Source organism: Lonchura striata, chromosome 35 (genome assembly GCF_050655825.1).
Source record: "Lonchura striata isolate lonStrDom1 chromosome 35, ASM5065582v1, whole genome shotgun sequence".
Classification (NCBI taxonomy): Eukaryota; Metazoa; Chordata; class Aves; order Passeriformes; family Estrildidae; genus Lonchura; species Lonchura striata.
In genome coordinates this window covers 4,128,994-4,156,672 of record NC_140737.1, presented here as the reverse complement: position 1 = coordinate 4,156,672, position 27,679 = coordinate 4,128,994, and the positions used below count along the sequence as shown (strand labels likewise).

Genomic DNA, 27,679 nt, shown 5'->3' with positions numbered 1-27,679 from the left:
ACAATAGCCCATTATCAGCAGATGTCTCCCCTGAGGGAGGATTGATTGTGGAAGAGATAAGGAAAAACTGCCCACTTAACACAGGACAACTGCCATACAGATGGCAAATAGAACACATCTTGCTTTTCAGTCTGGGACAGGAGGTCACAAACAAAATCAGCTGAGAAGGCAGCACTCTGAAAATCAAATCAGAACTGACAGAAAATGAATGGGACAGAAATCAATAATTCTGATAGTTTTATTTATTATCAAAATAAATCACACCCAGCCAGCCCACACAATCCTGACCCCACAACCTCAAATTTGGATCTAACTTCTCCCAATCACCTTTCCAACCCCATCTCATCCTGGAGGCTGAGGAATTGAGCAATTTTGGCATGGGACTGAGCCGGGAACCAGCCGTTTTGAGGTAGGATTGAGTCACTTTGAGGTGACAGACCAATCCACTTTGGGTTTTGGAGTGCAAAGATATGGAGAATACTACCAGATATCCCCCAAGAAGCCACAAATCCTCCAGAATATGTTCCCAAACAGTAAATTCCACCTCAAATACCTCTTAAATAGTGGGACTTCTGACATCTCTGGTCAATACTCTTTTTAGGCATTTTTCAGGTGTTTTTAAGTGAAAAAGACAAATCAGAAGTAAATTAGGGCCAAACCAACACCAGAGACCCCTTGAGCATCCCCTGGACTCTGGACAAAACAAACTCAGCAGAAATCAAATTTAATCCTACATAAAATGCCTTTGCTCTTCTCACAAGTCATTTCTGATGGAAACACAAATAAATCCCAAACATTAATAGACCAACAACAGAAGCAATTCTCTGGCAATTCCAAAATTCATCAGTTCCAGCACAGCTCCAACTCAGATGCTGGCAGGTTCCAAAAAAAAAAAAAAAACCATGGAAATTTGGCCCAATACAGATTATTAAAAGGAAGGGAAAGGTCTGGGTGGCTGTCACAAAGGTGACAGGGACCAAGAAAATAATGATTCTCCTCCCAAGCCCGTGAATTCAGGAGTTATTTGGGAATTTAGCTACATGAGCTGGGCTTCTTGTAGGATTTAAGTAGCCTTGTGTTCCTCACTTTGGGGTGAATGATCCTTGTCAGTCTTGCTGGTATCATTTGGTCCCTTTCCTCCAGTGATTTTAACAAACTTTTTAGAAAAGGACAACAAAATATTTTCTTTACACTGGCCACCCACAACAGCCATTTTCCTAATAAGTTCTCCCAAAAGTCACTCAGAGGAAGCTGCATCCAAGTTTCCAAGAGTTCCTCCAGAAAGAGCCACAAACTCCTCAGAGGAGAGAACCATGCTGTTGTCAAAGGCACTTGGGGTCAGAAAACAGTGCCCTGAACTCACTATGCAAAATAATGTTGCAATCTGGTTAACAAAATTGTTAGAGAGATGCCTCTGCCCAAATTAATGAGCTCAGGAGACCAAATCCAAAGTGGATTTTATTGATCAGTAAATGTGAGGTAGAGAAAGATGCAAAGAAAGAGAAAAGGGGAGAGAGCAAGGGAGTGACAGGGACAGAGATCTCCCCTGGAGCAGGGCAAGTGTGTCATTGTCCCCTGTGTGCATGGCCTTCCCAGGGTGGGGTTTTACACCTGAGCCAGTTTGGGTAAGGGGGGTGGTGTTCACCCCCCACCCCAAGCAGGGATTGCCTCACTGTTTCAGGTTACAGTGTCAGATGTAACCAAAAGTGTTTTCAGTCCCCATCTCCATAAACTGTAATCAACAGGTGGGGCAGTGTTCTTTATCTCTTCCTTGGCTCAGCCCTGATAACACCCTCCAGGGCCATCTTCTGTTAATGGGCCATTGAGTGTCACTGCAGCACTGATAAAATTACATCATCCCATTGTGGGATGCTCCGCCCAGGGGAGGAACCAAGCATTCCTGCCTGGATATAATCTCACCCTTGCAACACCACAACCACATTGCCTACTGGATTCCCAGAGGACAAGAACTCCATAACCATGAGTGGACCTTCAGAGCAAGACCAGACACTTCTACAGGATCACTGCTTTGACAGAATCACGTTCATCACTCGAGCTGGACTGCAGCCACCATTTCATCAGACTGCTACCACCACCCTGAGCAACGGGGTGTCAGGTTATATCCCGACTCTGTGAGTTTAAACCAGTGTTTCTGTATCATTGCTTTGATCTTAATTTTCTTATTCAATTGTCATTCTGGCTTAGACTCTCCCTGTTTTGCCTTCAAACCAGTACAAAACTCACTGTGCTTATCCCTTGTTTTCCTCCCAAAACAGGACTTCCCATACCCAAATGTTTGCCAGTTGGAGAATGCTATGAGGAAGAGGAAGATGCCCTGGGACACCAAGGCAGGTGAGGAGGAAGTCAGTGCCCCTTTCCCCCTCTCTCCTGCCCCATCTCCCAGCCCAGCCTGGCCCCCGGCTGCAGGACGGCCCCGCTGCCGGTGCCCTCCTGCCGGGGACGCACTGGGGGAATCTCCTTGTCCTTCTCTGTGGCACGGAGGCAAATCCCATCCTCTCCTTGTCCTTCCTCCCCCAGAGCAGGAGCTGAGGATGGAGAGCTGGGAGGACAAATCCCCACGGCAAAACCTTGTGGAAGAGGCCATTTTGAGTGACTCCACAGAACAGGAATCCAACAGGGAGGAAAAGCTCCAGAGATCCCAGAGGAGGAAGGTCTGCAAACCCAGCCCAGGGTGCTCTGAGAAGGAAAGACCCAGCCTGTGCCGGGAAGGTGGACAGAGCTTCAGTCAGAGCTTGGAGATGGTGGTGCCTGAGAAGCTTCATGATGGGGAGAAGCCCTACAAGTGCTCGGAGTGTGGGAAGAGCTTCAGGCAGAGCAAAACCCTGATCCGCCACCAGATGATCCACACTGTGGAATGGGCCTACAAGTGTGGGGAGTGTGGGAAGGGCTTCGGTTGGAGCTCAGAACTCATCAGGCACCTACGCATCCACACTGGGGAGAGGCCCTATGAGTGTCCTGAGTGTCAGAAGAGGTTTCACACCAGCTCTGATCTTTTCAAACACCAGCGCATTCACATGGATGAGAGGCCCTTCCGCTGCCCTGAATGCGGGAAGGGCTTCAAGCGTAACTCCACCCTGGTCACCCACCGGCGCATCCACACCGGAGAGAGGCCCTACGAGTGTCCCCAGTCGTGAAGAGCTTCACCCGGAGCTTTCACTTGACCCGACATCAACAGAGGCACCAGTAAGGGAAGCCCCGAGAGTGTCCCACCTGCAGGATGAGCCTCATGAGCTGCTCCAGCTCCATCTCCCACTGCAGGACCCACATTGGGCACAGGTCTGGTGACCCACATTCCCTGTGATCCATGTTGGGAACAGACCTGGCTGCTTCTCCTTTTGGTTTGGCCCTAATTTTCCTCTGATTCATCTTTATTCTTTAAACACAGCAAAAACAGGGTTAAATTAAAGAAATTGGTCAAAAATATCTGAAGTCCCATGATTTCACAGGAGTTTGAGGGGGAATTTAGGATTTGGGGACACATTCTGTGTGAAGTGCTCCTGTTGCTAAGAGGCAGGAATTTGATCTCACCCTTCTTGTGTTGCTAACAACTCCTCCCTAGACCCAAACCCAAACTCCATCCCTGGGATACCCTATACAAACCCCAGGGCCCTGCCTTTGCCCTGTCTTTCAGGGGTAAGAAATGGATTCTGGAACCAAGACCTGTCTCATTTGATCCTACCACCAGCAGCTGCACCCTCCTTGAACAGTCTGAACTCAACTTCTGGAGGATTTGTGGGTTCTGGGGTGATTTTGGGCAGTGTTCTCCATCTCTTTACATTTCAAAAGCCAAGAGAGTTGGATCTGTCACCACAAAACCACTCAATCCCACTGAAAACAACTGAATTTTAAACTTTAAAGGCACAATCCCACCTCAAATTGCATGTTATGACCTCAAAAAACCACAATCATATACAAAGCTCACTTGATTCCACAGCTGCCAGGGTGAGATGGAGTTGGGAGGAGATTGGGAGAAGTGGGATCTCAGTTTGGAGCGGTGTGATGGGGATTGTGTGGGGCTGGGTGGCTGGAATGTATTTGATAGCAAATAAAACTTTCAGAGTTACTGATTTCTATACTGTTCATTTTCAGTCAATAGTGTTTGCAGAGTGGCTCCTTCTCAGCTGATTAAATTCCTATAAAAATCCCTTTTTAAAAATCATCTAAACCAAACAATCTAAAAACTAATATCCAAATAAAACCACCCATCTGCAGCCTCTCCCCTGCCCGACCAGTGGCTGGGTGGGGAGGGGCAGCCCCACGGCCTGACTGAGGTTGGCCCAAGGGTGGAGGGGACTGAACCGGGCTGGCTCCCTGCAGATGGAAGGGTGGAGAAATCTGGGATGTCTCCATTCCCCCTCCAGAGTCTCTGTGGAGAGGGAGAGAAAGAGACAGCAAGAGCAGGGAGGGGAGCGGGAGGTGCCCAGCGTGGGAGCTGGAGGTCTGGGCAGAGAGCCCGGCCAGCTGGCCGGGGAATTTGGACTTTTAACCCCCTCTTGGATGATGAAAGCTTTGTGAAATATTATACCTCCTTGATTTGAAAGAGAAGATAAGAGACAGTCTGGGGCCTGAGATGTAAGAAGGAGAAATTCTAGGTGAGAGGAGATGATGGAGTGGTTTTTGGCTAGACTTTCTCTTGTTAGCCATAGACTGAAACAGTTTTCTCCTCCAGGAGAGAGACTGTATTTTAGGAGGATGCATGGTGAGGCAAGAGACCTGCTTCAGCAGCTGAGAAAAAACAGGAGTGGAGTGAATAGAGAAGAGCTGAGGAGTGTTGTGGTGATGCCCCTGTCTTCAGAGAAGAAGAAGAGAAGATCTCTGTTCTTGGACCTTCAGCCCCAGGGGGAAATGGGGCGGGACTGCGGTCCCAAAAATGAAAAACTGAACTGTTCATTTTTTTTTTCTCTCTTGGCAAAGCATCCTTGAAAAGAAAAATCCTAAGAGCAGTCTGTCCATGGAGCAGTCTGTCCATGCATGGTGGTGAGAGCACTGTAACATGGAAAGGAGAGTGTCACACTGGCAGATTCTCTCCGGGCGGTGCCATGTGTGACATGAAAACACAAGAGGTGGCAGCTGTGTTTCTTGGGGGGTCTGTGGCACAGGAGAGACTCTGTTCCCTCGATGGACTGAGTATTGATCCTCTGAAGGGTGGGAACCTGACTGGGGGTCCAAGTTGTGTTTCACTGTGGTTTGTTGGAACTGGGGGGAGCAAGAAGGAGTGTTTTGGAAGGTTTTAATTTTGGATTTTTTTTTTCTTGCTTTTTTCATTTTATAGTAGTAGTAGTTTAATAAAGTTTCTCCTTTGTTATTGGGCCTACTCTGCTCTGTTCCTGATTGCATTTCACAGCAATCATTTGTGGGGTTGCATTTTCATGGGGACACTGGCATTGTGCCAGTGTCAAACCATGACACAGGGGCCACCTGACAGGTCCGGCTGATCTTGGAACATTGAGGGCTGCCTTTCATCAGCCCCTGGAGAACTGGGGCTCTGTGCTTTCCTTGCTATGGAATGAACCATCCATCTTTCCAGGTGTCCACAGCCAAAATTTATACTCCTCCTGAAAAATTCCCTATATGCAAGGGTTCTCTCAGACAAAAGGTGCCAGGATAGACAGCTCTGGCTGGCCTTGGCATCTGGTGGTCACCTCTTATCTAAAGAAAACCTTTGAAAGCCTTTGAAAGCATTTGAGCAGGTTTGGCTGCTGGAACACCAATGAGTCTCTCATTCTCTGAAAAATTCAGATGCTCTTCTGATCCTATGTGTATTTTTTTCTCATTGTGCATTATGTGTGAAATATAATTTTCAGCTAAAAAATCTTATTCTTATCACTCTCACAGTGTTATCTGACACAAAACACCTCATCTACATATGGATCCAGATAACCTGTATAAGCAAACCCAAGGAAGAGTCCACCAGGAATTATATGTCTCTGCTCCCATCTGTCACATCTCCTCTGGAGCTGGACATGCAGCCCCAGAACTTGGGAGGGCTCAGGGGGTCACAAGCTCAGCTCCCACACAGAGAACTTGTGGACCTTGGATGATCTTCCTGCCCCTGCCCGCTCAGCCAGGCTGAGATGGACACTCATGGTTTCTGTGCCAGGCTCTCCCAGCCCAGCCCAGCTCCCTGCCAGCTCTGCCAGCTGCCCTGAGCTCTGGGCAGCACCAAGGGCCTCTCCCCAGCACAGCCCAGCCGGCTCTGGCCCCACAGCTCTGCTCAGCCCAGGCTGCTCTGGGCACTGCCCCACGGCCTCAGCCCCTGCCAAGGGCACAGCAGCAGCTGCAGCTCAGCCAGGACTCAGCCCCACCATGGGGGAAGGGGCTTGGCCAAGGCCAAAGGAGCTCCCTGGCTGCCCTGCTCCCCTCTGCCTGAGGTGCTGAGAGCTCTGCAGCCCCTCCTGCCATCCCATCTGCCCAGGCCAGCACAAGAGCCCCGGCCCTGGGGCCCTCCAGAGCTGCTCCTGCTCCAGGCCCAGGGCCCATCCCAGAGCTGGGGCAGCCACAAAGCTGTGCCCATTTCTGGTCACTGCTGCTCTGAGGGGGATGGATCCTCAACCACTTGGGGGTTGATGATGAATTTTACTACTCCAGAGGCCTTTTCTTTCTTGAGCTCTTCAGTACAGGAAATCAGTGAGAAATGCTCATAAATATTTGTTCAAAATACCCAAACACTGCTTGGGTAGCACCTCGAGTGCTTTGTCCAATTCTGGGGTCCCCAATTTAGGGAGTGTCAGAGTCCAGGACATCCCTCTGGTTGTCCTGGCTGTCTTGAGACCCTGGCAGGGATCTTGGAGACCCTGGCAAGAAGTCAAAAAACATCTGTGGCTTCAATTTAAGCCTGTGGAAAGCTGTCAACTCTGGATGATGAATTACAAATCACAAGAGTTTTAGTAGTGTGATATTTGAACTAACACAGGATGGAAAAATAGAATTTTGGGATCTGTAGAATGGGGTTCAGGGGACAACATGGAGGGATTTTGTCGTGTCCTAACCTTCTTGTTCTTCTTGTCCTCCATGTCTTGGTGTGATAGTGGCACTTTTCTATTGGTTTAAGGTAGAGATCCACTGTCTAAGATAGGTGATGGGAATTGGTGAAGAAATTGTAAACATACACACATCGTTTTGAGTATATAATGTGGGAACTGCCCAGGATCCAGGCCAGACTGATATGGCTTCTGTACTAGGCAGACCACAGCAGTTCAGAGAAAGAATATACAGATAAGAAGAAATAAACAACTTGAAAAAAACAACTAAAAGCATTCCAAGACTCCTCATTTAACTGCGTTCGGGCTAGGGAAGCAAAGACTCTTGGACCTCTCTTGGGGTCACCCTGACCTTCAGGAACCACAAGAGAGAGAAATCCACAAGGAAGGACATGTTGGGGCTGGACTGTGTCCACAGAAGGGCAAAAAGGCTGGGGAGGGGTCTGGAGCACAAGTCCTGTCAGAGTGACTGAGGGAGCTGGGGTTGTTGATCCTGGAGAAGAGGAGGCTCAGGTGAGACCTCATCACTCTCTACAACTCCCTGACAGGACGCTGCAGCTAGGTGGGACTCGGGGTCTTTTCCCAGGGAACAGGGACACGGCAAGAGGACACAGCCTTCAGCTGCACCAGGGGATGTTTATGCTGGACATCAGGAAATATTCTTCACACAAAGGGGGATTGGGCATTGGAATGGGCTGCCCAGGGAGGTGGGTGAGTCACCGTCCCTGGAAGTGTTTCAGAAAAGACTGGATGTGGCACTCAGTGCCATGGTCTGGGTGACAAGGTGGTCTTGGGTCCCAGGTTGGACTCGATGCTCTCCAAGGCCTTTTCCAGCCTGGTTGATTCTCTGATGATTGTGACACTGCACGGCCCAGGGGAAGCAAAGGGCCATTGTGACACTGCGGGGCCTGGTGGCACTGAGAGGACTACGGTGACACTGTGTACGACATGGCACCACAGAGCCAAGGGGTCATTGTGACACTGTGGGGCTGAATGGAAGCAAGGAGTGCATTGTGACAGTCTGGGTCCTGGTGGGACCACAGAGGCCACTGTGACCCTGCAGGGCCTGTGGAACCATGCAGAGATTTGTGACAGAGCAGGACCTCGTGTCATAATGGGGCCATGGTGACACTGCAGGGCCCCATGGAACCAAGGAGCCAGTGCTGCGCATCAGGGACTCCTGGAATGAAGGAAACATGTTTGACGCTGTGGTGGCCCTTGGGACCAAGAGGCCATTGTGACACTGTGGGACCAAGGAGAGCATTGCTACCCTGCCAGACATCATGAAACCAAGGATCCACTGTGACATTGCACGGCCTTGGGGGACCACGGTGACATTGTGACACTGCAGGGCCCAAGGATCCAAGGGACTTTGTGACACCAAGGGGTCCCATGGAACCAAAGGGACATTGTGACACTGGGCGGCCTCATGGAATCATGGAGACCATTGGGTCACTCTGGAGCTGCATGGAACCATGGTGACACCAAGTTGTCTGGGAGTGTGGATCTGCTGGAGGGTAGGAGGGCTCTGCACAGGGCCCTGGACAGGCTGGATCCAGGGCCCAAACCCAACAAGGTGAGGTTTAACAAGTCCAAGTGCCGGGTCCTGCACTTTGGCCACAACAACCCCTGCAGCACTACAGGCTGGGGACAGAGGGGCTGGACAGCAGCCAGGCAGAAAGGGACCTGCAGGGACTGATGGACAGCAGGCTGGACAAGAGCCAGCAGAGTGCCCAGGTGGCCAAGAAGGTCAATGGCTCCTGGCCTGGATCAGGAATGGTGTGGCCAGCAGGACTAGGTCAGTGATTCTTCACCTGTGCTGGGCACTGGTTGGGCAGCACCTTGAGTGCTATGTGCAGTTCTGGGCTCCCAAATTTAGGAAGGATATGGAGGGGCTGGTGCGTGTCCAGAGAAGGGCAACAAGCCTGGGGAGGTTTCTGGGGAGAAAGTCCTTTGAGAAGCAGATGAGTGAGCTGGGGTTGTTGATCCTGGAGAAGAGGACGCTCACGGGAGAGAAAGTGGGGTCAGGGCATAGCTTAAACTTGATGTTATCCAAGGACTTTTCCAACCTTGAGGATTCTGTCATTCACTGAAACCACCCTTGGAGCAGTTGCAGGAGGAGCCCTGGGCCTCCTCTTCAGAAGCGCCAGCAGCCCAGGTCCCTCAGCTTCTCCTCACAGCCCCAAAGCCCATCCTGTCAGTCCTGCAGAGCCTCTGCAGCTCCTCCTCACTGCCCAGAACAGGGAGCCCCACAGGCAGACACAGCAACCCAGATGTGCCCCCCTGGCCTGGGGTGCCTCTGGCAAGGGAGCAGCACCAGGCACTGCAGGAGCCTGCAGACAATTCCTGCAACACTTGTGGGATGATCCTGCTCCCAAAGGGATGTTCCCATGGTGCTGACTCAGGAACTGCAATGGGGAGTTGGGCCAGAGAGGAAAGGGCAAACAGGGATGGGCTGTGTGCACGGGAGGGAACAGGGTTGGGAAAGAGGAAGAAATTTGTAGAAGGAAGAGGAAAGAAAGCAAAGGGGAAACTAAGGAAATGCTCAGGGCAGTTTGGGGATGGCTGCCCGGCAGCCCTGGCTCTGAGCAGCAGCGTCTGCAGTGGGACAGGATACTCCCAGCTGATGGGAACAAACTTTCTGGCTGACTGCAGAGGCCAGGACAAAGCTGAGTGGTTTCCCTGGTGTCCCCCAGCCCTTCCTGGCCCCAGGGGCTGATGGCATTTGTGCTGCCTCAGGTTCATGTCCCCACAGCACCAGCACGGGGGTGCTCCCGCCTGCTGTGTGCAATGCAAACAGGGGCTGCTGAGCCAGTGCTGCCGTGTCTGTGCCTGCAAGGATGCGGCACCTCTGTGAGCTGGGGGAGAGGCCAGGGCTGCAGAGGGGGGATGTTGTTGGCAGCTCCCTGAGGATGCTCTGGGACGCTGCCCTGGGCTGTGCAGCACTGGGGATGGATCAGCCCCTGCTCTGCTGCTCCTTCCCGTCTCCCCCGGGGCCCTTGCAGAGCACCAGCCGTGCTGTTTGCCCCCAGCCTGCCCACGGCCAGCCTGGGGCTGCTCACAGGGGTTTTCTGTGCTGAGCATTGGCCTGGCCGTGTTCTTGAGAGAGCCTGGGCAAGAAGCCTGGAGCCCCCAGGCCCTGGCCTGAGGCGTCAGCGCTGCCCCAGCAGTGCCCATGGCCTGTCCCTGCTGCAGCCCCGGCACTGCCACCCCCAGGACTGTGCCCGGCCCCGAGAGCACTCAGGCCCTGCAGCAACACCAGGGCCACCAGGGCAGCGGGGCAGGGCCACGGGAGCAGCACTGGCAGCACCAAGTGCTGCTGCTCCTGGGCACAGCTGCTGTGCCAGCCCTGATCTGCCCCAGCTCTGCACACAGACATTGCTGCTGTAGCTCCAGAGAAGGCAACAAAAGGGCATCTCTGCAGAAAACACTGCTGGGACATCCTTTAGTTCCCTGAAAGCCACTGAGCGTGGTTTGAGAGCCCCTCATTGACAGAGTCTGTGGCCACAGGGAAGGTGGAGAGAAACAAAATGAGAAATGGCACAAAAAAATTCATTTATTGTGGACAATATAAAAAAAAAAGTAAAACAAAGAATAAGAACCTGCAAAATGAAACCAAAAAGAAATATCAAAGATTACTTTTATTACAAGTGTTTTGCAGAAATTGGCCGACAGTTTAATGTCCCTGAAAGCATCCAGTCATCAGTCTCCCCACTGCAGCCTTGAGCTCCTGGTTCCTCAGGCTGTAGATGAGGGGGTTCAGGGCTGGAGGCACCACCGAGTACAGAACTGACACTGACAGATCCATGGATCGAGAGGAGATGGAAGAGGGTTTCAGGTAGGCAAATACTGCAGTGCTGACAAACAGAGAGATCACGGCCAGGTGAGGGAGGCAGGTGGAAAAGGCTTTGTGCCGTCCCTGCTCAGAAGGGATCCTCAGCACAGCCCTGGAGATCTGCACATAGGAGAAAACAATGAACACAAAACAGCCAAGTGTTAAACAGGTACTAATAGCAAGAAGCCCAATTTCCCTGAGGAAAGATTTGGAGCAGGAGAGCCTGAGGATCTGTGGGATTTCACATAAGAACTGGCCCAGGGCATTGCCCTGGCACAGGGGCAGGGAAAATGTATTGGCTGTGTGCAGCAGAGCATTGAGAAAGGCACTGGCCCAGGCAGCTGCTGCCATGTGGGCACAAGCTCTGCTGCCCAGGAGGGTCCCGTAGTGCAGGGGTTTGCAGATGGACACGTAGCGGTCATAGCACATGATGGTCAGGAGGAAATACTCTGCTCCTAGGAAGAACAGAAAGAAAAAGAGCTGAGCAGCACATCCTGTGTAGGAGATGTTTCTGGTGTCCCAGAGGGAATTGTGCATGGCTTTGGGGACAGTGGTGCAGATGGAGCCCAGGTCACTGAGGGCCAGGTTGAGCAGGAAGAAGAACATGGGCGTGCGCAGGTGGTGGCCGCAGGCTACGGCGCTGATGATGAGGCCGTTGCCCAGGAGGGCAGCCAGGGAGATGCCCAGGAAGAGGCAGAAGTGCAGGAGCTGCAGCTGCCGCGTGTCTGCCCGTGCCAGCAGGAGGAAGTGGCTGATGGAGCTGCTGTTGGACATTTGCTGTGGCTGCACATGGGAATCTGTAAGAAAAAGAATTATGGAATAGTAGAGTGTGGAGAGGACTTTAAATATCCCAGCACAGCTTATGGGAATCTTCCCCCCACTGACTGCCCAGGGCTCTGCTGCCTGGAGCTGTCCCTGCCAGCAGCTGCTTCCCTGTGCCCAGGGCTGACTAAGGAGGGGTGAACCGGCCCAGGTCGGAGACGGAGCAGGTCAAAGCTCCGTGTGTTTTTCTTTCATTTGTTATTTGTTCAATATCTGTTCACACCCCCCATCCCTAATCTCCTCCTCTCCCCAGTTGTCAATCTTCCCTAGCTCTCCCCTAACCCCCTCATCTCCAAGTTGTCAATCCTCCCTTTCCCTGCCCCTTTCCCTGGAACCTTCCCTGTCATTCATCCTAGCCCCCTCCTCTGCTTCCAGAGCATTCCCTGTCTATTTAGTGAGGCTCAACGCCCTATTGATTACTTTGTGCTATTCCACTCCCTTGCTTCCCCTGATAGGTTTGTCATATGTTAGTCCTGCCCTAAACTCGTCCCCTGCTATTCCTTTATTGGTTGCTGTTCCTATACCCTTCCTCCTGAATTCTTGTATAAAACCTCTGCTCCCGCCCCCGAGGGGGTCTTGGGGCTCACTGAATAAAACCATCCTGTTCACCCCCAAGTCCCGTGTCGCCTTCGTCTGTTCCCGCGCCACCAACTGGGACAGCAGAGCTTCACAGGGGGAGTGGCCGCCCGTTCTCTTCCCTCTCGCCGCCCAGCACGGCACCGCTCGGGGTGCCGTGGCGAGGGGAGTGCCTGCCGCATCATAACACAGGGCTGAGCCCTGCCAGAGCTGCCAGAGCCCAGCCCAGCCCTGGGGGCTCAGCTTTGCCCTGCAGACCCCTCCCAGCTCAGGCACTACCCAGGGGCAGCTCTGGCTCTGCAAGCTCTGATGGTAACATCAGAGCAATCCTGAGCAGGCTGGAAAAAGCACAAAGATGATGCATCTAAGGGGCCCTGTGCTGAATTCTGTTACTGCCTGGTTTATTCAGATGTGAAAAAAAACTTTTCTTTTTCTCAATATGAACTGAGAGATGCATACCTATGGGGAATTCCCCATCCAGGCAACAAAGATTAGTACATAAGAAAACAGAAATTTCCCATTTATGCAGTTCCTGTCTTGCTATGCTCCCTGTATAATCCATTTGGAAAAGTTCTGGAGTTAAATGCCATGCTGGGAACAGTCCTGAATAATGCAGCATCCTCACCACACAAGGAGAATATTGCAAGACTTACCAGCTGTCTCCTTTCCCCCAGATCTTGTCCCCCAGTTCTAGGAGCAGCTCCAGGGCCGGCTGAGAGCTGTCCCTGGCAGGCAGCAGAGTCCCTGGCCCAGCACAGCGCCCTGGGCTGCAGGACCCTGCTCTGCAGGACAGCCCTGGGCACCCCTGGCTGCTCTGCACAGGAGACAAGCAGAGAATGCACTCACAGGGTCTGTGGGCATTGGGATGTTCCAGCTTTAGGAGATCTCTCCAGGACCTGCAGCTGCATTGTCCTGCAGCCAGAGGTTCCTGTGCCAAGGGCTGGCAGTGATTCTGCCCCAGACACTTCTCAGCCCCTTCCCAGCCCTGACTGATTGAAGCTCTCTGTGCCTCTGTGCTGTGCCCGCGCTGGCTGCAGGCAGTGCCCCAGCCCTGCTGGGCTGGCAGAAGAGCTGCTCAGCAAGAGAAATGTGCTTTTGAAGCTCTGCTTGGTTGCCAGGATCACCCTCTGTGCCAGGAGCCCGGCCCAGCTCAGCAGCACAGACACAGCACAAGGACTTTAATGACCCTCTGGGGCTTTGTGCTCAGGCCCTGAACACCAGGCCCTGAGAGGGAGCTGCAGAAACCTCTCCAGAACTCCAAGTCAGAATCCAACACCAAAGTTTCTTGGACTTTTAATGGGTCCCACTGAGGGACAGAACTGAGAAAGTGTCCCCAGGCCCCAGGCAGAGCAGAGAACTGGAGGCCCTGATGCCAGGCGGGGACAAAGAGAAGCCAAGTCTTGGTGCCCTGGGGTACAGCAGGGTCTGTGCCACCAAGGGCTGTGAGGAGACACCTTGTCCTGAGGCCCTGGGGCCTCCTGGCACAGCCCCAGCCAGGCTGAGCACTGTCAGCCCCTGGTCCTGCCCTCAGCATCCCCCCCATGCCCACATCCCAGTGGCCTCAAGGATCTGCTGGAAGGAGTCCCTGGGGAGCCTTGGTCAGGAATGGCCCTGGGGGCTCCTTCATGCTGCCAGGGACTGCAGGTTTTTCAAAGGACTTTGGCTTTTGCTTTTTCTTTTCTGAGAGCTTTGTGCAATCATGGCCTCCAATTATCTGCTTTAATTGCTCCCCTGAGATTCTTTGTCAGTAACAACTCAGTGGGCTCATTAATGCTTCAGGGTACTTCAGTTCTTTTAAGGTACTTGGTGTTTCCCTTTTGATCCAGACTCTGTGAGAGGTTTGTTCAATAATGGCCCCAATTATCTGCTTTAAGGAGTCCCTTGAGAGCTTTGTACTGACACTCAGTGGGGCGCATTGATGATTTGAAATACTCAAGGTGTTTAGGGTACTTTGGATTCTCCTTCATACACTGAGTCTCTGAGAGTTTTTTGGGCCATCCTGGCCTCCAGTTCTTCCCTCCAAGGAGTCCATGAGGAACCTGTGTTGGGGATGGATCTCAGTGGGACCCATTCATGCTTTGAGACACTTTGGGTGTTTCTTCTGACTTTGACTCCTTGAAAGGTTTGGGCAATCTCCTCTCAGGCCCTGAAGTTCCAGGGCTCAGCTCCAAAGGAAACACGGAGCTCATTGGGATCAAGCAAGTCCTGACAAACCATGGCTCTGCCTTGATTTCCCTGTGCTCTGGGGCAGTTCATCAGGAAGGTTTGCTGTTGCAGTTATGGAGAAATATTTCAAAGAGTTTCTAGGAAATATATATTCCTATTTTAAAGGATGTATTTTATTCCTGTTCTCCTTCGAGAAGAGGTAGTTGCATCATTCAGTGATTGATACTGACCCAGGGAGTCTCTTAAGGAGATCTGGCCTGGTCAGAGAAGCTGTGCCTTGAGGTCTGACCCAGTGTGGACAGCCTTGCTCCATATTCCCCACCCCCATCCTGTCTGTCCTCACTCACCTGGGACCTGCTTTACTCAGAGAGCTGGCTACACTCAAGGAAAGAGGGATTTCCCTTCCTTCATTTTCAGAGCAATCTAAAACTCCTGAGTTTCCCCACTGAAAACAGACAATGTCCTCAGCTGTGTGCCAAGCCCAAGGTGCCACCAAGACACTTCCAGGCCTGCCCTGGGCCAGCTGTGAGGGTGGATCATCATCCCAACCTGCACTGGGCCATTGCAAGGGGCTGTTGCCATGGTCACTGCACTGACCCCACTGCTGGCTTTGGGTGCCATGGCAGTGCTCATCAGTTCAGGTTTCCTGGGAAACCAGCCCAAGGAGCCATTTCTGCAGCCAGGTTCCATGGCCACTTGCCTGCAGAGCTGCTGCTGCCCTCGGCTGCCATGGCAGCCCTCAGGACAAAGCGGTGCCAGGGCTGTTCCAGGTACAATTGCAGTGACACTCCTTGGTGCCGCCAGGTGCCACGGCAGCGGCCACAGGGACCCGTTCCTTGGTTTGGTGCCATGGCAGCCAAGGCCTGGAGCCACTGTGATGGTTGTTTGCCATGGACACCTGCCCTGGGCCCCTTGCTCAGGGCTGGTGTCACAACCCAGAGCCAGAGGGGGTCCTGTTGCCGGGGGCTTGTGCCATGGCCACCTGCCCTGTGCCGCGCTGGCTGGTTGGGCGCTGTGGAACCAGCAGCAAAGGGCAGAGCCAGGGCCAAAGGCCAGGTCAGGCAGACAGAAAGGGGCAGTGCTGGGCTCTGTTCCCATGGCAGCCCTCACTGGGTGTGACACCTGGGTCACCTGTCCTGGCACTTGCCATGGAAACCCGGCCCATTGGAAATACAACAGTGGACAAAGGTTTTAGTAGGGCCTGTCACACCAGGACAAAGCCTGATGGTTTTAAACTAAAGAGGGACATTCAGATAAGAAGAGATAAGGAAGAAATTTTTGATGATGGGGTTGGTGATACACTAAGGCTGGTTGCCAGGGAGGTGGTCAATGCTCCATGCCTGGAAACATTCCAGTCCAGCAGGGACAGGGCTCTGAACAACCTGATCTGGTGAAAGATGTCCCTGCTCATGACGGGGTTTGGATGAGATGCGCACTGCAGAGCTCTTCCCATCCACATTCCAGGATTGCATGGGGAGAAGGGGCTGCTCAGTGGACTCCATCCACTCCCTTGACTCCTCATTGTCTCTGCTGGAGCCCACATCCAAGAGCCAAACCCAGCCCCTTCTCTGCCTTTCCTGTCCCTGCCCCAGGGGCTGGCAGAGCCAGGCTGGCACCAGTGACCTTTGGTCTGCAGGGCTGATGTCACACTCTGTGGGCTGGGGCAGAGCCCAGCCAGAAATGAGCCCTGAAGCAGCAGCTCTGCAGTGTGGTTGTGACAGCCTAGTCAGAGAGCAAGAAAACTGGGTAAGTTTTCACAGAATCAGCCTGTGAGACTTCAGGGACTTGAAGATAAGCACAGATAGCTTATTATTATAAACAACCTGCAGATGTTGTTTTCCTACTCTCTGTTTTCTTGTTTTTCTCAAAGATTGTTTATCAGAAGGGCGGCTTGTTAATTAGCTGATCAGGTGAAATGTACTAACGAAGTGACCAATCAAATCTCCCTGGATCGGAACAGCTTATAAAAAGGAGCAGTTCCAAATATACGGCACATTATGCCAATCAGCCTCCTGATGAGCCTGTGTCATTTCTAACTCAGCAGTGACCCTGCAGCGCTGGCCACCAGGCCGGGTGCCAAGGGAGGCTTCTGGCCATGCCCTGCAAGCAGCTGCTGCTGCCAAGGTGCCTTTGGTGCCTCGGGCTGTCCCTGGCACAGCTGCCAGCACAGCACTCTGCCCTTGTGCCCGAGGCCTTCCCTGTGCTGGGGCTGGCCTGGGGCTGTTCCTGCAGTGGGACCTGCCCTGCTCCTGGCACAGGAAAGGCAGTTCCTGCTGGAGCAGGAGGCTCTTCCTGCAATGGGCTCAAACCACTCCAGCCAGGCCCTGTTTGCAAAGCCCCAGTGGGAAATGAAGGAGAGGGGTCACGCTGCTTTTGGGGTGAATAATGCTGAAACCAGCCTGACTCTTCCATCCCAAAGTTCAACATCCTCAGAGGGAGCTGAAGCTGTGGCAGAGCTGGAAAAATCCCCCTAGAAAGGAGCAACCAAGGGTCACCACTGAGAGCTTCTGCAGAGCTGCTGAGCTGGCCCAGCCCGGGCACATCTGACTGGCAGGGCAGCACTTCAGACTAGAAAAGCCCCATCCCAGATTTTAACAGCAGCGTCTCCTGACCTTTCCCTTCTTGGGGAATGTGGAGATTCCTCCCTGCATTGGGGACACCCCTCAAGGTCACTGCTCCAGGTTGAACCAAAGAGATTTACCCACAGTCATTGCTCTGAGGGAGTGACATCAATCTCTGCTTAATTACTGTTTGTTCTTTAATACAATTGCTTTGAAATCACTTTGTAGTTCATAATATAAATATCATATCATATCATATCATATCATATCATATCATATCATATATCATATATCATATATCATATATCATATATCATATATCATATATCATATATCATATATATCATATCATAATCATATCATAATCATATATAATAATAAAAATTTTGTAGCTCTTATGCCTTGGTGTAAATATATCTTATTAAGATAATTTTGTCTAATCAATTCCATAATAGATAATATATATTTATAGCAATAGACCTGGTTTGCCATCCTTAACCCATTGGGACAAATTCTATAAAGGTTTAATTCCACCTTTATAATTCTTTACACACACACTGTTGAAAAGTCTGGGACTGGGATTCGAACAAGCTGCTCCAAGGCTCTTCTCACAGAAAGAGATTAGAAAGCCTGGAGGTCCCTGGGGGTATTTTTGGATCTGAGGGGGTTGTTGGGACTCCTTTCTGCACCTCGTGACCCAACAGAAACTTCTCTAATAAACTTTGCCTGAAGCTCCCACTCTGGCCATGACAGGAAGCCCTGTGTGTGTCTGGGATATCCCGGCTCTTTGGCAGCCTGGGGACTCCTGGGATGTCACTGTGGAGCCCCCGTGAGTGCCTGTGACAGATTAGTGCCTTTGCAGCCCAAGGTGCCCTGGGATGTCACCATGGAATGGCTGTGACTGCCTCTGACCACACGGCTCTTTGCCATCCCCAGAAACCCTTGGAAAGGCTCCATGGAGCCCCCTGTCTCTGTGTGTGACATTCCAGCTCTTGAACAGCCTGGAGACTCTTGGAAAGTCCCCATGGAACCCCTCTGAGGGCCTGTGAACAAATCTCATCCTTAGCAGGTAAACATGCCCAGCCCCTGGTGCTATGTTCAGTTTCCATGGCAACCATCCCCAGGAAACCCTCTTGCTCTGGTCAGTTTCCATGGCAACCATCCCCAGCCCCTGTTGCTATGGTCAGTTTCCATCATAACCATCCCCAGCCCCTGTTGCTATGGTCAGTCCCTGGGCAGCTCCATGGAGACCCCATGCCAGGGGTGGTTGCCATGGACACCAGCTCAGGCCTGGAGCCGGAGCCCATTGCCATGGCAACCATTGGCACTCCCATCCCCAGGCTCATGGATCCAGAACCACAGAATTGGCTGAGCTGGGAGGGACCCATCAGGATCCTCGAGTCCAGCTGCTGGCCCTGCACAGGACACCCCAACACTGCCAGCCTGGGCCTGGCAGCGCTGTCCAAACGCTGCTGGAGCTCAGAGAGCCCTGGAGCTGGGACCCTTCCCTGGGGAGCCTGGGCAGTGCCCCAGCAGCCTCTGGGCAAAAACCTTTTCCTGAGATCCAACCTAAGCCTGCCTCGACTCAGCTGCAGCTGCTCCCTCCACTCCTGTCCCTGGGCACCAGAGTGAAGAGGTTCCTTCAGCCCCATCCAGAGACCCGCTCCCAAGGCTGCTGCCATGGCCACCAGGGCTGGCACCAGCTGGGATGCTCGGTTTCCACAGGCCTGGCTTCAGGAATGGGATTCCCCAATTTCCTGCTCCAGCTAAAACCGCGCTGCCGCTCGCTGCCCTCCCGCCTCCCATGGAAAGCACAAAAGGCAAAGATCCCGGGATGGGAAAAGAACAATTTACTGGGAACAGCAACGAGATAAAGAACAAACAGGAACAGAAAAAATATTGAAAACAGAAGGGATAAGAAAAACTATTTACAGGGAAAATTTCAACATCAATGACTGTCTTTTCCTGGCCATGTATTTCCTCCTGTCGGGAAAGGACACCCTTCTCCTCAGGGGAAGAGAGAGAGAGTCCCTTTCCTGCCCCTGGCACTGACCTGAGGTGGGAGTGAATGTAGTGACAGGGCCATGGCCAGACCCTCATGTTCTCCAATCCCACATCAGGTCATTGGCAGGGGCAGGAGAAGGTACAGGTGTCTTCCCAGCATGGATCACAGGGAACAGGGATCACCAGGGATCTTCCCAATGTGGGTTTTTTAATGGGGAATGAAGCTGGAGTGGTGCACAAAGCTCCTCCTGCAGTTGGGGCACTCACAGGGCTTTCCTCACCAGTGCGTCCATTGGTGCCTGGTCAAGTGAGAGCTCTGGGTGAAGCTCTTCCCACACTGGGGACACTCGTATGGCCTCTCCCCGGTGTGGATGCGCCGGTGGGTGATGAGGTGGGAGGTGCGCTTGAAGCCCTTCCCGCGTTCGGGGCAGTGGAAGGGCCTCTCCTCAGTGTGGATCCGCTCATGGAGGACGAGATTGGAGCTGGTGTGAAACCCCTTCCCACACTGGGGACACTCGTAGGGCCTCTCCCCAGTGTGGATGCGCTGGTGGATGACGAGGTTGGAGCTGCAGCTGAATCCCTTCCCACACTTCCCACACTCGTAGGGCCATTCCCCAGTGTGGATCATCTGGTGTCGTTTCAGATTGTTGCTCTGCCTGAAGCTCTTCCCACACTCTGAGCACTTGTAGGGCTTCTCCCCATGGTGAAGCTGCTCATGGAGCTCCAGCTCCAAGATCTGGCTGAAGCTCTGTCCACCTTCCTGACCCAGAGTGGGCCTTTCTTTCTCAGAGCATCCTGGGCTGGGTTTGCAGACCTTCCTCCTGTGGGATCTCCAGGGATTTTCCTCCCTGTTGGATTCCTGCACTGTGGAGTTGCTCAAAATGGGCTCTTCCATGAGGTTCTGCTGCAGGGATTTGTCCTTCCTGGTCTCCATCGTCAGCTCCTGCTCTGGGCTAAAAAGGACAAGGAGAGGATGGGATTTGCCTCCGTGCCAGAGGGAGGGCAAGAAGATCCCCCCAGTGCATCCCCGGCAGGAGGGCACCGGCAGCGGGGCTGTCCAGCAGCCAGGGGCCATGCTGGGCTGGGAGATGGAGCAGGAGAGAGGGAGAAAGGGGCACTGACTTCCTCCTCACCCGCCTCGGTGCACCAGGGCATCTTCCTCTTCCTCACAACCTTCCCCTCCATCTGGCGAATGTTTGGGTATGGGAAATCCTGTTTTGGGAGGAAAACAAGTGATGAGCACAGTGAGTTTTGTACTAGTTTGAAGGCAAACCAGGGGGAGAGTCTAAGCCAGAATAATTGAATAAGAAAATTAAGATCCAAACAATGATACAGAAACACTGGCTTAATCTGACAGATTCAGGATATAACCTGACACCCCGTTGGTCAGGGTGGTGGTAGCTGTCTGATGAAATGGTGGCTGCAGTCCGGCTGGAGTGATGAACGTGATTCTGTCAAAGCGGTAATCCTGTAGAAGGGTCTGGTCTTCCTCTGAAGGTCCATTGGTGGTTATGGAGCACTTGTCCTCTGAGAATGCAGCAGGCAAGGTGGTTGTGGTGTTGCAAATGGTGAGATTATATCCAGGTAGAAATGCTTGGTTCCTCCCCCTGGGCGGAGCATCCCACAATGGGATGATGTAATTTTATCAGTCCTGCAATGACACTCAATGGCCCATTAACAGAAGATGGCCCCTGGAGGGCGTTATCAGGGCTGAGCCATGGAAGAGATAAAGAACACTGCCCCACCTGTTGATAACAGTTTATGGAGATGGGGACTGAAAACACTTTTGGTTACATCTGACACTGTAACCTGAAACAGTGAGGCAATACCTGCTCGGGGTGGGGGGTGAACACCACCCCCCTTACCCAAACTGGCTCTGGTGTAAAACCCCCACCCTGGGAAGGCCACGCACACAGGGGACAATGTCGCACTTGCCCCGCTTCTGGGGAGATCTCTGTCCCTGTCACTCCCTTGCTCTCTCCCCTTTTCTCCTTCTTTCCATCTCTCTCTTAAGTTTGTTAAAATCACTGGAAGAAAGGGAGCAAATCATACCAGCAAGACTGACAAGGATCATTCACCCCAAGGTGAGGAACACAAGGCCACTAAAGTCCTACAAGAAGCCCAGCTCAAGTAGCTAAATTCCCAAATAACTCCTGAATTCAGAGGCTTGGGGGAAGAATCATTATTTTCTTTGTCCCTGTCACCTTTGTTACAGCCACACGGAGCTTTCCCTTCCTTTTAATAATCTGTATTGGGACAAATTTCCATGTTTCTTTTTTTGGAACCTGTCAGCATCTGAGTTGGAGCTGTGTTGGAACCGATGAAATTTGGAATTTCCAGAGAATTGCTTCTGTTGTTAGTTTATTAATGATTGGGATTTGTTTGCATTTTCATCACAAGTGACTTGTGGGAAGAGCAAATCTTCCTCAAGGCATTTTATGGAGGGTTAAGTTTAATTTCTGCTGAGTTTGTTTTTTCCAGTGCTCAGAGGATGCTCAAGGGTCTCTGGTTTTGGTTTGGCCCTAATTTTCTTCCAATTTGTCTTTATCACTTAAAAACATTTGGAAAATGACTAAAATTATTATTGAACAGAGATGTCAATAGTCACACCAATTATGAGGTGTTTGAGGTGGAATATATTGTTTGGGAACATATTCTGGAGGATTTGTGAGTTCTTGGTAGTATTCTCCATATCTTTGCACTCCAAAAGCCAAGGTAGATTTGTCTGTCACCTCAAAATGACTCAATTCCACTGGAAACCCCTCAATCTAACCCCAAAATTGCTCAATCCTACCTCAAAATGGCTGGTTCCCACCTCAGCCCTAAGCCAAAATTACTCAGTTCCACAGCCTCCAGGGTGAGATGGGGTTGGAAGGCGATTGGGAGAAATGAGATCCAAATTTGAGGTTGTGGGGTCAGGATTGTGTGGGGCTGGGTGGTTGTGATTTATTTTGAGAATAAATAAAACGATCAGAATTATTGATTTCTGTCCCATTCCTTTTCTGTCAGCTCTGGTTTGCTTTTCAGAATGCTGCCTTCTCAGCTGATTTTGTGACCTCCTGTCCCAGACTGAAAAGCAAGATGTGTTCTTTTTGCCATCTGTATGGCAGTTGTCCTGTGTTAAGTGGACAGTTTTTCCTTATCTCTTCCACAATCAATCCTCCCTCAGGGGAGACATCTGCTGATAATGGGCTATTGAATGTCACTGCATGACAGATAAGAACTGTAACATCCCATTGTGAGATGTTCAGCCCAGATGGAGGAGCCAAGCATTCCTACCTGCATCTAGTCTTGAGATTCTGGCCCACCAACACAGCTTTTCTGGGCTGGATTTTCCGAGAGGAACAGCTGCCTCTTCCTTTTCTACAGGATCACTTCAACAGAACCACACTCCTGGAGGACTGCAGCCACAATTCCAATTGGACTGCGGCCAACACCCTGTCCAACAGAGTGTCAGGTTGTATTCTGGCTGTCTCAGTGTTGTTTTGGCTCACCGCATTATCCATATTTTCATTTTTTTCCCTAATAAAAAACTTTTATTCCTGCTTCCATATTTTTACCTGAGAGCCCCTATTAATTTCAAATTTACACCAATTCAGAAAGAAAGAGTGTCTTGGTTTGACAAGACAGGAGTCTATGAAGGAGGGCAAAAGCCTCCTGTGCAATGGAGAAGGTAATCCCCCTCCCTCCGAATTACAAGGATTTTTAAATTAAAAGGCTCTCAGGCAAAGATATGGGAATGGGAGTAACAATTCTTTACTAGGAGAAAACTATACAACAATTTAAAAAAGCAAATGCAATCAGTACAAACAAAACTAGTGATAAAGTCCACAACCTGAGGATTCGGGGTGTTGGTAGCAGTTCGGTTGAAATGACAGCTGCTCCTCTTGCAGTGGCTGATGAATTGCAGCTGCAGTGGTGATCTTTAGAAGGGTATAGTTTTCTCTGAAGATCTGGTGGCAGTGGGGCCGGTCTTCCTCTGTGACAGGGCCGCCTCCGAGCTCCGCCGCTGCCGCCTCACCGCGCTCTGGGCGCTTCTCTCGGGAATCCTGCCGAAGGAGCTGCTTCTCTGGGAAATCCCGCAAAGAGAGAGCTGCTCTGTCCCCCAAAAGGTACCACTTAATACAATAAAAAGAGTGCTTGGCTTCCCCCTCTGGGTGGAGCATCTCGCAATGGGATGGTGTTACGTTACCAGCCCTGAGTGAGTCAGTCAATGGCCCATTAACAAACGATTACCTCTTCGGGGCAAACCATTGTTCTTGGAAGAGATAACAAACCTGCCCAACCTCCAACAAATGGCAAATAGAATACAAGCTTATCTTACAACCCAGGACAAGAGTCTACATTTTTTCATTTCAGGGGAGGCTCCTGCCTTCCTTAGAAGACACCTGTCATTCCAAACCAAAACACTTCCTTTCTCTCCTGCCTTCCTTTGCCTGCTCTCTTTCTCTCTCTGTGTCTCCCTTGACCCAGGACAGCTCCCACCAAAGACCCTGCCCTGATTTCATTCCCAGTCAATTAGATGCAACAACCATGGGTGAAGCTATGAAGGCTGGCAGTGAAATGCCACTGTAGGATCTTGCTGCACTTGGCTTTTGACTCTTCCATAAGAGCTTTTCCTTCAAGGTCAGGAACATTTTTCCTGGTTGGGAACTGGAATTCCAGCCCCTGGGAGTGTGTGCCATGGATCCCAGAGGTGCATTCCCGAGGCTGCCAGGGTGCTGCTCCTGCCATGCCTGCCAAGGAGCTCTGCAGGACAGGGGACAAGGTGCAGCAGCTGTGTTGGTGCTGCAGTGCCACAAGGGCCCCTGGTTCCATGAGTTTCAGCACTGTCAACAGCGGTTCCTGGGTTCCCATGATGTCCTGCTGTGTCACCATGGATATTTGGTGTCATGAAGTTCTTCAGTGTCACAATGGCCACCTCACTCCATGAGCTTCTGCAGTGTCCAAATGGCCTCCTTGGATGGGCAGTGTCACCATGGACCATTGGCTCCATGCAGCCCCGCTGGGTCACCATGGACTCCTTGGTTCCATGAGGTTCTGGGGGTGTCTCCATGGTCTCCTTGGATCCACTGTGTCACAAAGGACCACTGGATCCACGTGGCCCTGCTGTGTCACCATGGCCCCTTGGTTCCATGGGACCCCAGGGTCACAATTGACTCCTTGCTTACTCATCCTATGGGAGAGAGCTGTCCTTCTCCTCCAAAACTGGGATTCGTTCCCCAAATTTCCTTATATGCAAAGATTGTTCCCTGATGAAATCTGCCAATAGAAACAGCTCTGGCTGTCTTGGCCATCCAGGGGCCACCTCATCTGCTTTTCAGACACTGCATCCATGTGCTTTTCTTGCTTATGGGCAAAAAGCATCCATCTCAGCCAGGCACCCATGGCCAAAATTTGGCATCTGCCTCCAGTATTCCCTATATACAAGGATAGCTTCCAGAAAAATGATGCCAGGAATCACAAGTCTGGCTGGCCTTGGCTTCCTGAGTTCTGGCACTCATCTGCCTCTGAAACACTGGGGCTCTGTGTTTTCCTTCCTAATGTAAAGAACTCTTCTTCCTGTCCAGGCACCCATGGCTAAAACTGGGATTCCACCTCCAAAACTCTGCACATCCAAGTGTTATAAACGAGCACAATAGGCTGTCAAATCCAATTAAAGGATTTATTAATAGTAGAAAGCGAAAGCAAACCAGCGCGCGCTGGGCGGCAGTCGTTCCAACTACCGCGCCTAGCTCCCCGTTTCCCCCCCACTTATTGGGTTGTCTCTTCCGGGTGTGTGACGCTCTGGTGACGCTCCAGTGTCTCTTCTGCGCAGGCGCACCCTGTTGTTAGGTGGTTGTTCTCTGCCTCTTGATGGCGCCAGTGGTCTTCTTTAAGGTTGTCTCTGCGACCTGGAAATTCCCTCAAAAACAAGAAATGTTATCTCGAGGCACGTTTACATGTTTTGCCAAGTCTGTAACGGAACTATCCTTGAAACATATCTATTTGCTTAGGTGTTTGGGTGCCTAGTAGCAGCCTTTTCAAAACAGTTCTAACTCCCTAAAAACTTCGTAACGAAGTCAACCTTGAAAGATAGTCACTGGAATGCATGAGATAGACACTGGAATGCCTGACAAGATGAGAACATGTTCAGACAAGTACAAGCTCTAATTAAAACTCTATTCTGTGAATATGAGAGACTCTATATGAACAAAAAGGCCTTATTTTCCTAACAATATCCCCCCTTTTTATTTTAACCTCCTTTTTGTTCATTAAAGCGTTCTAACTCTTTCTTGCTTAACTCTAAATACTCTTCAGTCTCTACTTCGCTAAGTGGCTCATACTTTGGCTTTACTATCATTAAATGTGCAGCTTCTAACCTATTTTTCACTAGGGTAATAAGTTTGCTAAGGATACATGGTCCAAAAGTAAGTATTAGAATTAGTAAAATTACTGGTCCCGCAAGGGTGGATAATAGAGTGGTCAGCCAGGGAGAATATGTAAACCAGGATTCATACCAACTTTGCTGGGATTCTCTTTCTCTTTTTCGTTGTTCTATTTGTTTGCGTAACTCAGCCATCGTGTCTTTTACAATACCTGTGTGATCTACATAAGCGCAACATTCTTCTTGTAAAGCAACACATAGTCCCCCTTGCTGTAAGAACAACAAATCTAATCCCCTTCGGTTTTGGAGGACTACCTCAGAAAGGGATTTTACTGATTTAACTAGTTCACTTATGGCTTTATCTATTCTACTTAGATCTTCATCTACAGATGTGCGCAGAGCTTTCATACCTTGGGTTTGACTTACTAAGGAAGCGACCCCTGTTCCGACTCCCGCTCCCCCTATGCTGAGCAAGATTGCTACCGTTAGTGCTGTAAGTGGTTCTCTCTTAACCAAGTAGTGTTCAGGGGTTTGTTGATGTTCTAGCACGTATTCTTTTGGGTGGTATACGATTCTGGGGATTATTAGAACTTGAATGCAGAAGTCTGAATTATTAAAGGCTTTTACCGATAGGCAGGGTGTAACTCCAAGTTGTTGACATACCCATTTAGTATTGACTGCTGGCATAAGCCAATCAAAAGGCTTGTCTGTTCTGTTAATGCTTATTGTTGTGTTGCAGAGGTGTCGCATATCTGCAGGAATTTTTCCTACGCATCTTCCTTGCCCACTAACTTGGGACAAGGTAATGCCTGGAACATTATCTCCTTCTTTTTTCCAGAGACACTCCTTTGGATTTGTACCATTTATTTCCCTTGCTTCGGATGTAATCCCAATAGCTTCATAAAAGGGTGGATTTATCATATAGCAAAGCCAACATCCTTTAGTTAGGTTAGGATGGGTATGATTTAGAACCCCAAAAGTAGCTTGCATGATTTTCCATAAAGTTGTATACCTCTGCACTAATAACTGAGGTTCTTGATTACCTTTGTCTATAACATTATCTCTGGCTTTATTACTTTCTTTTAAGTCATTGGTTATTATTGGATTTGGGCCTATAGGGCTAGGGTCGTGCGGCGCTACTTCTTTTTTTATTTGAATCAGATTTCCCGGATCATGTCCTTCTATCCAATGCCTAACCCCCCATGTTTTGCCTATTAACCACCCAGAATCGCTTGGTTGAGTGATATTTAGGTAAAGAAAGGTGCAGTTCCCAAGTAAGTTTTTCCCAGTCCAAGGCCACTCTCGTGGTCGTTTACATCCTACTGGTCCATGTCCTACCTTTAAATATTTGTCTAATCCCCCACCCGGAGCCCACGCTGATGCTATTGTTTCACAGCCCCAATAGGCACAGTAATAATGTTTGGGGTAATTACAGTATTGCTTCCCTGGGTTTGAAGCGGGGCACATATAGAAGCTTGTTAAGTTTAACAGTCGCCCGCATTTTAAATTCCGAGTTAAATCACAGATTCCAACTTTGAAGCTCGGTGCTCCAGGTCCCGTTATTGTTTGTAAAATATGACGGGTATCGTGATCCTCCCATCTGCTTAAGGTCCATTTAAAGGGTTCATGTGAATTAGCTGTAGCACTCTGAAGGGGAAACCATACAAACATAAAAACCCATAGGATTGAGTGATACGCACTGCAGGGGAGGATGTTACTTATCATGCTCAGTTTTACATTCCCATTTTCCCTCATTCCGTTGTCACCATTCTCATACTCATGATGATTTACGTTCTCTTTCAAGGTTTGGGAGGGCCCCTCATCCCCACTATCTACCTCTCTGTCTCGCCTGTCAACTTGGTTGCTACAAGTTACAGGGCAAGCCATCTTCCCGACAGCAGAGATATTCTTCAGGGGTGGGATCGTTCCCTCTCTCCCACTTTGATCTCCGGGAGTTCCAATTTTTCGTATTCAACTGTGGAGTGTCGCACCTGAGTTTTTTAACTAATTTGCGACACTTAACCTGGACTATATCCGTGAGAAACGGACCCAGGGGCTCGTTGGAATGGTAACAGTGGAATTCAGGGTTGATTCCCTTTACGAAAACCTCCCACCACTCAGGGGATCCTTTAGTCAATTCCCGAGTGGCAACCTTGTAATTTAGTACTTCAGATGTCAATTTGCGCTGCTCCAGCCAGCAGCGTTGACATACACTTTTTGGAGCTCTCCCCTTTCTGCAGTGAGCCCACCACAATCTTTTACAGATTTTGCAGGAAAAACAGGCAAAAGGGTAACAACGACAATCTAACCAACTACACCTTACTCTAATACTTTGATGTTCAGCGTG

At 50.7% G+C, this 27,679-nt stretch overlaps 2 protein-coding genes across 2 annotated transcripts in view; one reads left to right on the top strand and one right to left on the bottom strand.

Annotated features, from left to right (window-relative positions):
* Nucleotides 1-27,679, top strand: part of LOC146764282 (uncharacterized) — a 220,504-nt gene that overhangs the window by 132,380 nt on the left and 60,445 nt on the right.
* Nucleotides 10,324-12,383, bottom strand: LOC146764285 (olfactory receptor 14J1-like). The gene has a single exon (XM_085565301.1). It carries the CDS (start codon nt 11,608-11,610, stop codon nt 10,678-10,680), a length of 933 nt encoding a protein of 310 aa, XP_085421427.1. The 5' UTR covers nt 11,611-12,383; the 3' UTR covers nt 10,324-10,677.